The 13,368-nt window shown below is 44.1% G+C and overlaps 1 protein-coding gene across 1 annotated transcript in view; it reads left to right on the top strand.

Annotated features, from left to right (window-relative positions):
• The window catches only part of crppa (CDP-L-ribitol pyrophosphorylase A), a 487,012-nt gene that overhangs the window by 160,762 nt on the left and 312,882 nt on the right, over positions 1 to 13,368 (top strand). The window contains exon 6 of the mRNA XM_078535079.1: positions 123 to 220. Coding sequence (XP_078391205.1) covers positions 123 to 220 — 98 coding nt within the window. The remainder of the gene's footprint in view (positions 1 to 122; positions 221 to 13,368) is intronic.

Below are 13,368 nucleotides of genomic sequence, written 5' to 3'. Positions count from 1 at the left end.
GGCAGTGGGGGTGTCCAGCAGAAAATAAATGGAAAATGTTCCTTTAAGGGAGGACCATCAAATAGTTTTAATTGAGAAAGTCATAACAAAAATCTTACATTAATTTGTCTTTCTCTCCATAGAAAGTCTCTCTAGGAGTGTCTGTATTATCACTGGAATGCAGGAAGAAGCAATCCAATTGGGCTGTTTGCTGCAAGAGGCCTTACAAATGGTGATAGAGGTCAGTCAAGTCTAGTGTTTGTGAAATATGTGTAACACATTATGTATCCACAATGAAATGCTTGTCACACTACAGAACACCAGTAAGACGTACAGTATGAAAGCGGCCTAATGATCCACTGAAAATGTCACAGTCACACCATGAGCTACTAAATCTCAACATATTCCACATGAGTGGGCCAGCTGTATGTGCATAGCCATGTATTGCTCCACCATTGTGAAAGTATATTGTAGCATAGAAGCAAGCTTCTTCTCAGTCAAAAACAGCTAAATAATAATAAAAACAAAAAACTACTGCGGATGCTGGAAATACAAAACAAAAACAGAATTACCTGGAAAAACTCAGCAGGTCTGGCAGCATCGGCGGAGAAGAAAAGAGTTGACGTTTCAGTCCTCATGACCCTTCAACAGAACTGAGTAATATTAGGAGAGGGATGAAATATAAGCTGGTTTAAGGTGGGGGGACGGTGGGGGGAGAGAAGTTGGCGGTGCTTGGGGGGGGTGGTTGTAGGGACAAGCAAGCAGTGATAGGAGCAGATAATCAAAAGATGTCACACACAAAGGAACAAAGGTGTTAAAGGTGGTGATATTATCTAAACGAATGTGCTAATTAAGAATGGATGGCAGGACACTCAAGGTACAGCTCTAGTGGGGGTGGGGTGGAAAGACTGACAGGGCATTACAGGTATAGATTTAAAAATAATTGAAATAGGTGGGAAAAGAAAAATCTATATAAATTATTGGAAAAAACAAAAGGGAGGGGGAAGAAACGAAAAGAAAAAAAACAGAAATCTTCTGACTAGGCACTTTACAGCCTTCTGGACTGAATATTGAATTCAACAACTTTAGATCTTGAACTCCCTCCTCCATCCCCACCCCCTTTCCGTTTCTTCCCCCTCCCTTTTGTTTTTTCCAATAATTTATATAGATTTTTCTTTTCCCACCTATTTCCATTATTTTTAAATCTATACCTGTAATGCCCTGTCAGTCTTTCCACTCCACCCCCACTAGAGCTGTACCTTGAGTGTCCTGCCATCCATTCTTAATTAGCACATTCTCTTAGATAATATCACCACCTTCAACACCTCTTTGTTCCTTTGTCTGTGACATCTTTTGATTATCAGCTCCTATCACTGCTTGCTTGTCCCTACAACCACCCCCCTCCACCCCAACTTCTCTCCCCCCACCCCCTCCCCACCTTAAACCAGCTTATATTTCACCCCTCTCCTAATATTACTCAGTTCTGTTGAAGGGTCATGAGGACTTGAAACGTCAACTCTTTTCTTCTCTGCCGATGCTGCCAGACCTGCTGAGTTTTTCCAGGTAATTCTGTTTTTGTTGTAAATAATAATAAATGCAGACTTAGTGCATACGTGGAACTTATGCAACAGCAGATTATTCGATTAAGATACATTTAGCTTTTTTGTTGTTGGTTGTAACTCTGATGATTTTGCTGCTTGTGTTGACTGGTCACTTGTTGAAAGTTATACATTGAATGGCATGTTGCTGCAGATCCTAAGGTAGAAAATTTGGTCTGCTGGAGGTCCTGGTGCTTTACCCCTTGTGTGGCCCTGTCCTAAATCCTGGGACTGGCCTATTGCCATGATAAGAATTGGCACCTGTGCCTGCAGTGGTGTAATAGATGCACCCACTCAAGTGCCTCACTTCAGGAATCTTAAAACAACACCTTGCTGCTTCAAGAGACAGAGAGAAAGAACATGAGAGGGAGTACCGGTCAGCCAGGCTGAAGAGAAAAAAGTGGGCAAATGTTATTTGTGGCTTCCTCATAGGCCCAGAGTTAAAATGGCACAGGCGTGAGAATGTGAGTGGTGAAGAGGGAAGCATGGCACTGCCGTTTTAACTACCCATTCTTGACAGGATGAAAAGGTATTAACATTTTGAAAGTACATTTTCATGTAGCGGGATGTATTCTTGGTGCTAATTGTTATGTGAACATCATGTTGTTAAAGAAACTGATCTATGATAATGTACCATTTTTTTCATAATATACATGTAGTTTCAGGGTGAAAACAGCCAGCTTTATGCACATCCCTTCACATTTTTGTGTGAGTTTTCAAAGATTAGCTCACAGTTGTTAATCTGCTTTAGTGCTGTTAACAAAGCAGAAGGTACGATGAGTTACTATTTAAACACATCATTAAAACTATATTTAAAGCCTGAACTTATATTGTGTAAATATTAGTGGAACAAAGGAATAGAAGTAGGACATTCAGCCCCTCAAGCCTATATCAACATTCAGTTAGATTATGGTGTGTTACCCTTTGAGTGAAAAAGTACTTATTTCAATCCTAAATGGCATAGCTCTAGTTTTATGATTTTGGCTCCTTGTTCTGGATTTCTTCCACCATCTTTCTGTATACCTGATCAAGTTTATTTATCATTTTAAATACTTTAATTGTCTCTTCCCTCAACCTATCAGTAATATAAGCCAGATTTATGCAACCCTGAAGCAAAGCGGGAGACGTCCTGGTGGAATTCCTGGCAATTGTTTTCAAATGCTGCAAGTTTCGAAGGACTGTACATTATACTTATAAGTTCACACTGTAGAATAAGGGTGAGAAATTGGGATCATTGGCACCTATCTTTTAGGTGCTATGAGTGCCCTTAGGGCTCCAAAATGGCATCCACTGCACACGTGCACACTTTTGAGGTGAATCGCGCTGGACACCATCTTGGTGAGCCCACAGTGAACAGCCACTTGAAGTATGCAGATCAGACAGACCATGACATCAGGCAGTGGGCAATGCTGATTTGATGCCAGCAGTGTCATTTTAGAGCTCAGCGCTCCAGCTCATGCCCCTTCTTAGTTTCGCACAGCTGAACATTTGTTCCGCAACAGAAAGGACCTCCCATCAGTGCTATTTACAGGGATCATTAACTACCTGCAGATTAGTTGCTTTCTTCTAGATGTTGCTGCAATTCTACAAGTGTTTGGGGTTTTCTATTGTTGTTTCAGGTTGCAAAAGCCTACAAGGAGTGGTGTTGCAGGTGCTGAAGGACTTTTTGCTGATGCCAAGGGTTCTGCACAAACCAGTTGCTCCCAGACATTGCTGCACTAATGGCATTCTCCTTTGTATACAGCATGGCTTGGAAAATGAATGGAGAGCATGCAGCGCATGACAAACTGCTTGAAGAGGGAGGAGAGGGAGAAGGGTTCTCAGCAAGAGATCATAACCAGCTAGGGTATTGAGGGAGGAATTCTCCTATCTGAACGTCAGCGAGGAACAGTGTGTGATATGTCTCCACTTCACTAAGAACGTCCTCACTGAAATCCGTTACCTGCTGCAGTCACAAATGCTACCTCAGAGCAGGACGAAGGCCACATTGCCAGTGGCTGTCAAGGAGGCCGTTTCATTTTGGAGCTCAATGCTTTGGCTAACACCCTCTCTTAACCTTTTTACAGCTGAACAAGTGTTCAGCAGCAGGAAGGACCCCTCTTCAGTGCTGTTTAAAGGGATCATTAATTACCTACAGGTTAATTGTTAGTTGATTTATACTGGTTGTTGCTTCAATGCAACAGTGTTTCATACTTTTGTAGTCATTTCCAGTTACAGGGAGTGGTGTAGAACATGCTGTAGGACTTTGTTCTAACTTCAAGGCTTTTTCACAAACCACTTGCTCCCAGATATGGGTGTCGTAGTATGCACAGAGCAGGACAAACTGCTGCAAGAAGGAGGAGGAGGGGGAAAAGGGATCCCAATAGGAGCAGTTCTTCTGCCTGAGCCTCAGCGAGGCACAATGTTTGAGATGCCTGTACTTTAATTAGACATCTTCACTGAAACCTGCTGTAACAACAGCTGCAAAATTAGAGCAGGGCAAGGGCTGCACTGCCAGTAGCTGTCAAGGTGACCACAAGCATTTATATGCCTGGCTCCTTCCAGTTTGGAGATATTTGCAACATTTCGCAGTTTGCCACCTATGTTGCATAAGGGAGGTCATTGACACTCTATTCAAAGAAAGCAAATAACATCCCTTTCTGTCTTGCTAGAGACCAACAGGCAGAGAGAACATGCGGCTTTGCTAGGATCATAGGCTTCCCCATGGTGCAGGGTGTCATGGAGTGCGCACATAGTGCTTTGCGAGCAACACATGTCGGCTTTGCTATACACTTGTACCTGAACAGTATTCCACTTGCTCAACATCCAGCAGATGTGTGACCACATGGAGTTCCTCATGCAGGTGCATGCCTGGCAGAAGTCATAATGCTTTCACTCTGTGCCATTTCCCTTTGCCAGCTGCATTTGAGCCACCACCACAAAGCAAAGGGCGAATAATGGATGATAAGGGCTATCAGCTAATGACATGGCTGATGACTCCAGTGTGCAAACTCTTGCGCAAGTGCACAGCATGCACACAATGAAAGCTATGCTGCCACGTGAAATGTGACAGAAGCAACCATTGACAAGCTGAAACAATGCTTCCGACACTTGGAGGAGCACTGAAGTACTCATCAGAATGGGTGTCAAGGTTTGTGGCGGTCTGCTGCATGCTGTCCAACCTCAGTATTATGAGGGATAGCCCTTTCAAGCAGCTATATGATGACCAGCTGAAGAAAAGGACGGAAAGCAGGGAAGGAGGAAAAGGAAAGGAGGAGAAAACCTAGCCAATCCCTTTCTGCCTGGATTGTCTGTACAGATTTCGTCCCAGTGTGATATAAGTAACCGTAACCCGAATTCCTTATTCATCAAGAGTCCCGCATTTTGTCTTCTCTCTGTCACTGACCATCACAATATCTGCCCTGCCATAATGCAAAAGCAAGAGCAAACACAAAATAAATATTCAAAACCAAATTTATAAAGAGGATCATGTCATATCGAATACAAAAGTCAACTAATCATCCCTGTGCATTCCATTACTTCCTGTCTTCCATGTACCTTTGCCTGTCCCATTGCTCCTACCAGCTGCTATTCCACTGGTGGAAACCTGCTGACTTTTATTGGAGCATACTGCAGATAGCCTTGGAGGATACCTTTAAGCAGCTCAGGGCCTACAATGCCTGGTTGCAGTCTACACCATTTTGGCATGTGCGGCTGCTGTCTTGGTGGGTTGGCTGACTGGCATAGGAAGAGTGGCAGGGGTGGGAGGATAAAGAGAGAGAGAGGACAGTAGATAGATGCTCCATGGAGTCACTGCTACTTTATGGCTTCTCAGCAATCCTAGTATTCTATTGGAGAGCAGATTTCTGGATGGCTGTGACACCCTGCAAGCTCATTTGCACACTGCAATCAAGGATCACAATGGTGGCAGTCTGAACTTCCACTGCAGCGCTCAGATGTTGTTGCTGCTGTTTGTGTTGCAATGTAAGCTGAGGCATTGACTATCAGAGGCTGTGCAAGTCTGTGCGAATGGAGTTGGCTATCAGTTCTATGCGGGAAAGGATGCTTTCTTAGTTCTACACAAAGCCCTGTGTAGAATTGGTGCCGAGCTCCTCCATGCCCCTCGACATTAAACACAGGCTTTCTGGCAGGCTTCCCAATTCAGCAAGTGTTTCATTGTGCACATCAATTAGCCATCTTCTGCAAGCTGCTCTATTGATATCCTCAATGTAGCAGATCTCACATGCAACCTTGCCCTAGGGTGAGCTGGCACCTGTACTATCCTTGCTCCCTGTCACGGCTGCAGCCCAGTCATGCGCGATGTCTCACCATGTGCAGATCCCATCCCTATTCTAGGCTCTAAATTATGCGTGAAATCTTGTGATGGTATGCTTTCATCGTCACTAGATAGTTTCTGTTCCTCCTGGTCATCAGGTTGGATTTCTTGGGTCTCTGAAAAGAGAAAAACAAACCGGTATTGTTATGGTGCAGGGAGGGGAGAAAGTAAGAGTTGCATGCTTACGTCATCTGTAGCTTGTAAATCAGGAGAGATAGTGGGATGAGGGGGAGATAGGCTGTGAGATGGAGAATTATATAGGAGGACACCATCATCTTCAGTACTCTCAGCCTAACCGCTAGGCACAGCCTCAGCAATGTATATCCCAATAATGCCAGCACCATCTCCTCCATGGGGATTAGGACATGCAGGCATGCCTGTCCCCTTCTTGTTGGCTTCTGCTGCCTCCATTTGTCCTCTGCCTTGTTTTGCAAGGTATTGTGTGAATGTTGTGAATCCATTTGGGTGATGTGGTTGTCATGTTGAATAGCTGGTAGTGTGCAAACTGTGAGATGTGGGTGTGAGGCTTGCAACCGTGTTAAGTGTGTGAGGGTTTGGTGGAGCACATGAGTCGTGACTGATAAAGATTTATGTCTGATGAATGATGGGGGTGTGGTGAATTGAGGAGTTTCTGAGGCTAGTGGTGCAGTTGATTGGATATGGTATTTGAAGATGCATTTACTGACCTTAACCATTCCTGTGAAGTTTTTGAACTTGCGACACTGCATCCTCAGGGTTTGATTCCTGGCATTGACCTCCACAACTATCTGCTCCCAATGCCTTCTGAGTGTGTGTCCGAAGGGCCTATTGGCGCCCACTGGACAGAGGATATCTCACCTGCTCTACGAAGGCATCTAATACAGTGTCCACAAAGCTTGGAGTCCACTCTTTCATATGTTGTGCTATTCCTCAATGTTTTATGGGTCAGATTTACTTCTTGAACAATTGCCAATACCTGCTTCAGCCACAATACACCTCCCCTTTAAGAGGTGCAGGCTAGCTTTAAGTGGTGCTATCTACTCACAATATTAACCCTTGTTGATAAATGCAGCCACTCAACAGCATTGGTAGCACTAGCCTGATGCTGAAATTATTCAAATCATCAGGCAACATGGATTGGCATGCTGCCTGCAGTGCTGTAAATTGGTCTGGGATAATCAGTTATCATGATTCCTTATCTTGCTTTTGGGAGTTGTCCAATTTAACCCCATAACTCCCTGATAAGGTTGAAATTCAGTTTGTATCCAGGAGCTTAGATGGCTCATTTACAATCTGTTTCAGCAGTTTCATTTAGCCCGTGAATAAATCCAGAGCCTATTCAATAGCAAATAAATTTACTTGCTACCAAACCACATGCACTCTGATTTAAAATTACATATGGATAAATTCTGATTGTTTTGCAAACTGCATGTCATCTTCATCTGAGACTTTACTCGCAAAAGCAGATATAAGAATAATTCTCTTAGAATCTGAGTTTGGCATATTTATCTGTGAATCAGCATTTTGGAATGTACTTAACTACAGACTTGAATCTGAATATGTAGATTTTTTTTGACACCAATCCATGTTGCCTGATGATTTGATATTTATTACGTTAAACAGGGTCGATCAGGACTTTGTGCGACAGTCAAAGTAAGTCAGTCTCTTGGTTTATATCTTTCCCAATTTTTTATTTTCATTGAATTCAGGCGCAAACAAAGATCAAGATATAGTAAACTCATTCTGATTTGGTACATCACATTCCTAAAAGTATATGCGACTCCATATAAACAAACAGGAAATGCACAACAGGGTGATCAGCCTATATAAAGACTGGTGAACATTGTGGGTAGCGACTGTCCCTCTGAAGGTACTCCAAATCATCCAGCTCTTTAATTGCCACCGCAACAACTCCATGCATTTAAACACATTTATTACCAAACATCAAGGTCTATTCCTATGAGAGTAAGGTTTCAGGGATTAAATAATAGAATTTCTGAAATTCCCCAATTTCCTGCTGTAAGCCCCAATGTTGTAAGCTATCTCTGTAGAGATTCTTCTGACCCTTGGTCAAGAGGGAAGAACCCATGTGGACTCTCCAGGCACCATTGTTTTAGCAATGGCTTGCCAGCATCAGGAACTTGCGATGCTGCATGTGTTCAGAAAGTTGGAGCAGTAGGTCCCAGCTTCCGTAAATAAATTTAAGACTGAAGCAGTGGTTCATTTAGATGGTTGTATCTAATTAATTGTAAACCTGTTGCAGGTTTTTAACGGTAATATGGCCTGTCCACTTTAGGTATAAGCTGAGCTCAGAGTTAGCATAAACATAGTACAGTTTAGTGAATTCTGCAAAAGGCGTTTGGGTTAACCATTGGTGTCTTCCTTTTGAAGGAACGATTCGGTGATTGGGAAGTGAAGGAAAGTGAGCAACATCATAGAACATCTGCCAGTAATAATGGGTTGCATTTTACATGCTCCCGTCGGGTGTGTTTTCGGCAGGGGAGTACATGAAATAGAGCTGTGCCCACCCCACCACCTACCCGCCTGCCATATTTAAATAGATAATCATAATCATCATAATGGGTTGGGGACTTCAATGTCCATCATAAGAGTGGCTCGGTAGCACCACTACTGACCGAGCTGGCCGAGTCCTAAAGGACATAGCTGCTAGACTGGGTCTGCGGCAGGTGGTGAGGGAACCAACAAGAGGGAAAAATATATTTGACCTCATCCTCTCCAACCTGCCTGTCGCAGATGCACCTGTCCATGACAGTATCGGTAGGAGTGACCATTGCATAGATGTGGTGGAGACAAAATCCCGCCTTCACATGAGGATATCCTACGTCATAAGATAAAAGCAAAATACTGCGAATTCTGGAAGTCTGAAACAAAAATAAAAATAGCTGGAAAAACTCAGCAGGTCTGACAGCATCTGCGGAGAGGAATACAGTTAATGTTGCGAGTCCGTATGACTCTTCATCAGAACTGAGGAAAAATAGAAATGAGGTGAAATATAAGCTGGTTGAGGGGGTGGGACAGGTAGAGCTGGATTGAGGGCCAGTAATAGGTGGAGGCAAAGAAGAGATTGCCAGAGATGTCATAGACATCATAGACATTTGCCTATGATATCTTTGGCAATCTTTTCTTTGCCTTCACCTATTACTGGCCCTCTATCCAGCTCTACCTGTCCCACCCCCCTCAACCAGCTTATAATTCACTTCATTTCTATATATCCTCCGTCATGTCGAACAGATATAGCAACTCAAGACTGGGCATCCATGGTGCACTGTGGGCCATCAGCAGCAGCAGAATTGTACTCAAAACACAATCTGTAACCTCTTGGCCCGGCATAACCCCCACTCTACCATTACCATCAAGCCAGGGGATCAACCCTTGTTCAATGAAGAGTGCAGGAGAGCATGCCAGGAGCAGAACCAAGCATATCTAAAAATGAGGTGTCAACCTGGTGAAGCAATAACCCGGGACCATTTGCTTGATAAACAGCATAAGCAGCAAGTGATAGACAGAGCTAAACTATCCCACAACAAACGGATCAGATCTAAGCTCTGCAGTCCTGCCACTTCCAGTCGTGAATGGTGGTGGACAATTAAACAACTCACTGGAGGAGGAGGCTCCACAAATATCCCCATCCTCAATGATGTAGGAGCCCAGCACATCAGTGCAGAAGATAAGGCTGAAGCATTTGCTACAATCTTCAGCCAGATGTTCCGAGTGGATGATCCATCTCTGCTTCCTCTGGAGGTCCCCAGCATCACAGATGCCAGTCTTCAGCCAATTCGATTCACTCCACGTGATATCAAGAAACGGCTGAAGGCACTGGATACTGCAAAGGCTATGGGCCGTGACAATATTCCAGCAATAGTACTGAAGACTTGTGCTCTGGTACTTGCTGCACCCCTAGCCAAGGTGTTCCAGTACAGCTACAACACTGGCATCTACTCGGCTATGTGGAAAATTACCCAGGTATGTCCTGTACACAAAAAACCAGGACAAATCCAACCCGGCCAATTACCGTCACATCAGTCTACTGTCGGTCATCAGTAAAGTATTGGAAGGGGTCATCAACAGTGCTATCAAGCGGCACTTGCTTAGCAATAACCTGCTCACTGATGCCCAGTTTAGGTTCTGTCAGGGTCACTCAGCTCCTGACCTCATTACAGCCTTGGTTCAAACATGGACAAAAGAGCTGAACTCCTGAGGTGAGGTGAGAGTGACTGCCCTTGACAGCAAGGCAGCATTTGACCAAGTGTGGCGTCAAGGAGCCCTAGTAAAACTGGAGCCAATGGGAATCAGGGGGAAAACTCTCCACTGGTTGGAGTCATACCAACCACAAAGGAAGATGGTTGTGGTTGTTGGAGGTCAGTTATCTCAGCTCCAGGACATCACTGAAGGAGTTCCTCAGGGCAGTGTTCTCGGCCCAACCATCTTCAGCTGCTTCATCAATGACCTCCCTTCCATCACAAGGTCAGAAGAGGCGATGTTTTCTGATGACAACACAATGTTCAGTGCCATTCGTGACTCCTCAGATACTGTAGGAGTCCATGTCCAAATGCAGCAAGACCAGGACAATATCCAGGCTTGGACTGACAAGTGGCAAGTAACATGCGTGCCACACAAGTGTCAGGCAATGACCATCTCCAACAAGAGAGAATCCAACCATCGACCCTTGATATTCAATGGCATTACCAACACTGAATCCCCAAATATCAACATCCTTGGGGTTGCCATTGACCAGAAACTGAACTGGACTAGCCATATAAATACTGTGGCTATAAGAGCAGGTCAGAGGCTAGGAATCATATGATGAGTAACTCGCCTCCGGACTCCCCAAAACCTGTCCACTAGCTACAAGACACAAGTCAGGAGTGTGATGGAATACTCCCCACTTGCCTGGATGAGTGCAGCTCCCACAACACCGAAGAAACTTGACACCATCCAGGACAAAGCAGTCCGCTTGATTGGCACCACATCCACAAATATTCACTCCCTCCACCATCGATGCGTAGTAGCAGCAGCGTGTACCTTCTGCAAGATGCACCGCAGGAATTCACCAAGGCTCCTTTGACAACACCTTCCAAACCCACGACCATTACTATCTCGAAGGACAAGGGCAGTAGATAGATGGGAACGCCACCACCTAGAATTTCTCCTCCAAGTCACTCACCATCCTGACTTCGAAATATATCGTCGTTCCTTCGCTGTTGCTGGGTCAAAATCCTGGAACTCCCTCCCTAACAGCACTGTAGGTATACCTACACCACATGGACTGCAGCGATTCAAGAAAGCTGCTCACCACCACCTTCTCAAGGGCAACTAGGGATGGGCAGTAAATGCTGGCCCAGCCTGCGGAGCCCACATCCTGTGATTGAATTTAAAAAAAATCAAGGGTCACTTAGGCTTGTTACCAAGCCAATTGACCCTGATATTATAGTGCTGACTGTGTGGGCAGCCGGGCAGGAGTGGGCAGCCCATTTAAAAAAAAATCCTTCAAAGGGTGGGAAGGAAGGGGTGGTGGGGTGCAGTTCTATCTTCAGGGACTGCCCTTTACGGAACAGGGGGTGGTCCCCTTAAGAAATAACCTTTTCTTTCTTCTTGCCTACCTGCTTCCTTAAGCCCTCACCCTCACTCCCCCTCCCTAACCTGCCCAAATCTACCCTGTTTAAGCCCTCGGACTTACCTGTCTCCAGGATCCTTTGGGCCGCCTTCTGCTTCCTTGATGCAGTCCCGGCAGCGCCCACTAACATGCTCTTAGCGCTGTCGGGACTGATGGAGCTGCCGGCCAATCCAGATTAGCTAGCAGCTCCCTGGGGCATGTCTTCCTCCCCAGTGAGGGGGCGGAAATCCCATTCTGCTCCTGTTCTTTATGGCTGCAAGGTGGGCCGGCGTGGAGCACATTGGCTCCATACCAACCTTGCTTCCGGGGAGGGGGCAAGCTGTCTACATTTCTTGTAGGCAATACATAATATCCTTTGCATATGCTTTTTGGTTCAAAATGTAATAGTTATATTTAGAAGTATTCTGAGAGGCAGAAATGGAAGAATTGGTGGAAGACTTTGGTGGAGAGGCAGATTGAATGTCATTCGGTGTACCCAAGGAAAAGGCTATGTTTGAGATTAAAGCCTATTTGACACCTTTGGGAGGGTGGAATTGAAGGCTTTCTCCTGAACTTTATATTATTTTTAAATTCCAAATAACCTCAGAACCCCCAATTCACATTTGCATTCTTCCATTAAATCATCTTGAAATCTAGTCAAAACTGCCAATGTCTGGAAAAAGAAGAAGCTAAATGGAAATAAAATGTAAAAACCCTTCAGACTCTTTGTTGATAGGCTTTGATAGTTTGACACAATAATGGACTGTTTGGGCTGCATTTCTGCATCATCAGAAAGCACCTCACATCCTTGACTCAAATCTTGCTCACTTGTGCATAGATCAAAGTAGCATTGCACAAAACATTAGCAAAAACACAATGGCTGGTCAGGAAGTGAATTACAGGCATATAGGGAGGTTTCCTAATTGGTCCTAGGGATAGTGTGTGCTTGACTGACTGCATCACTCATGCATGTACTTGTCTTCAAATCAGTCTGGGACTTAAGGCATGTCTGACAAATTCACCCTTGAGCATCCATTATTCAACATCTTGTAAGATACATAGTTTGCATTTGCTTCGGTAACATTTTATATGGAGTAATAATGTATTATTCAGTCTTAATAGGACAAAACACTTGAAGGCAAAAATAGTAAGCATAGTTTTGTGGAGGCCCCATGAAATTCATTAAGAGTGGTTTTAGAACTGTTTGTGTTTCAACTTGAATTTTCGATATAGATTTTAATCTTCATTTTGTTCTAAATATACTTTTTGTCTTAATGTCACACAGTGTATGTACCAGTTCAGTGTTCTGGACTTCTTTATGGTAGATAAAGGTCTATATCCTTTGTTATAGAGTTGATCTTCCAGACAACTTTTCTTGGTGGAAACATTTAACTTTATTTACAAGACAGCAGCAGCAAGTACATGCATGCTTCAAGCTCCATAACTAAAGAAGAACTCCCTCCCACAGGTTCCTTGAGCTGCTAACACATTGGTTTACACAGATTCTGTGACTTACAACACAGGATTATTCCTAAAGCTACAGTCCTATGCTTATCCAAACTATAACTCCCCCTTTAACTTTTCTGTACATTTCGTATTTACAAGGATGTTTATCTCATGACGTTACAATATTTACACAGGTCATGAAATTACAAGTTCAGTCTTTCAGTTGTTTTCCTGATCCATGTTTAACATCGTAGCTCCACAACTTCAGATTCTTTTGTAGGAAACACATTCTCTGGAACCGCAGTAACATCAGGTACTTCATTAGACACATGCAGCTCAGTGTCTTCTACTCTGACAGAGACATCGGGCATGTCTATCCTTGGTTGAGCAACTTCAACAGGAACTACAGGATCAACAATGTTTACGGGGCAACATAA

This window comes from Cetorhinus maximus, chromosome 3, assembly GCF_964194155.1.
Source record: "Cetorhinus maximus chromosome 3, sCetMax3.hap1.1, whole genome shotgun sequence".
Lineage (NCBI taxonomy): Eukaryota > Metazoa > Chordata > Chondrichthyes > Lamniformes > Cetorhinidae > Cetorhinus > Cetorhinus maximus.
The sequence above is the reverse complement of the archived record's forward strand: the minus strand, read 5'-3'. Positions and strand labels throughout refer to the sequence as shown.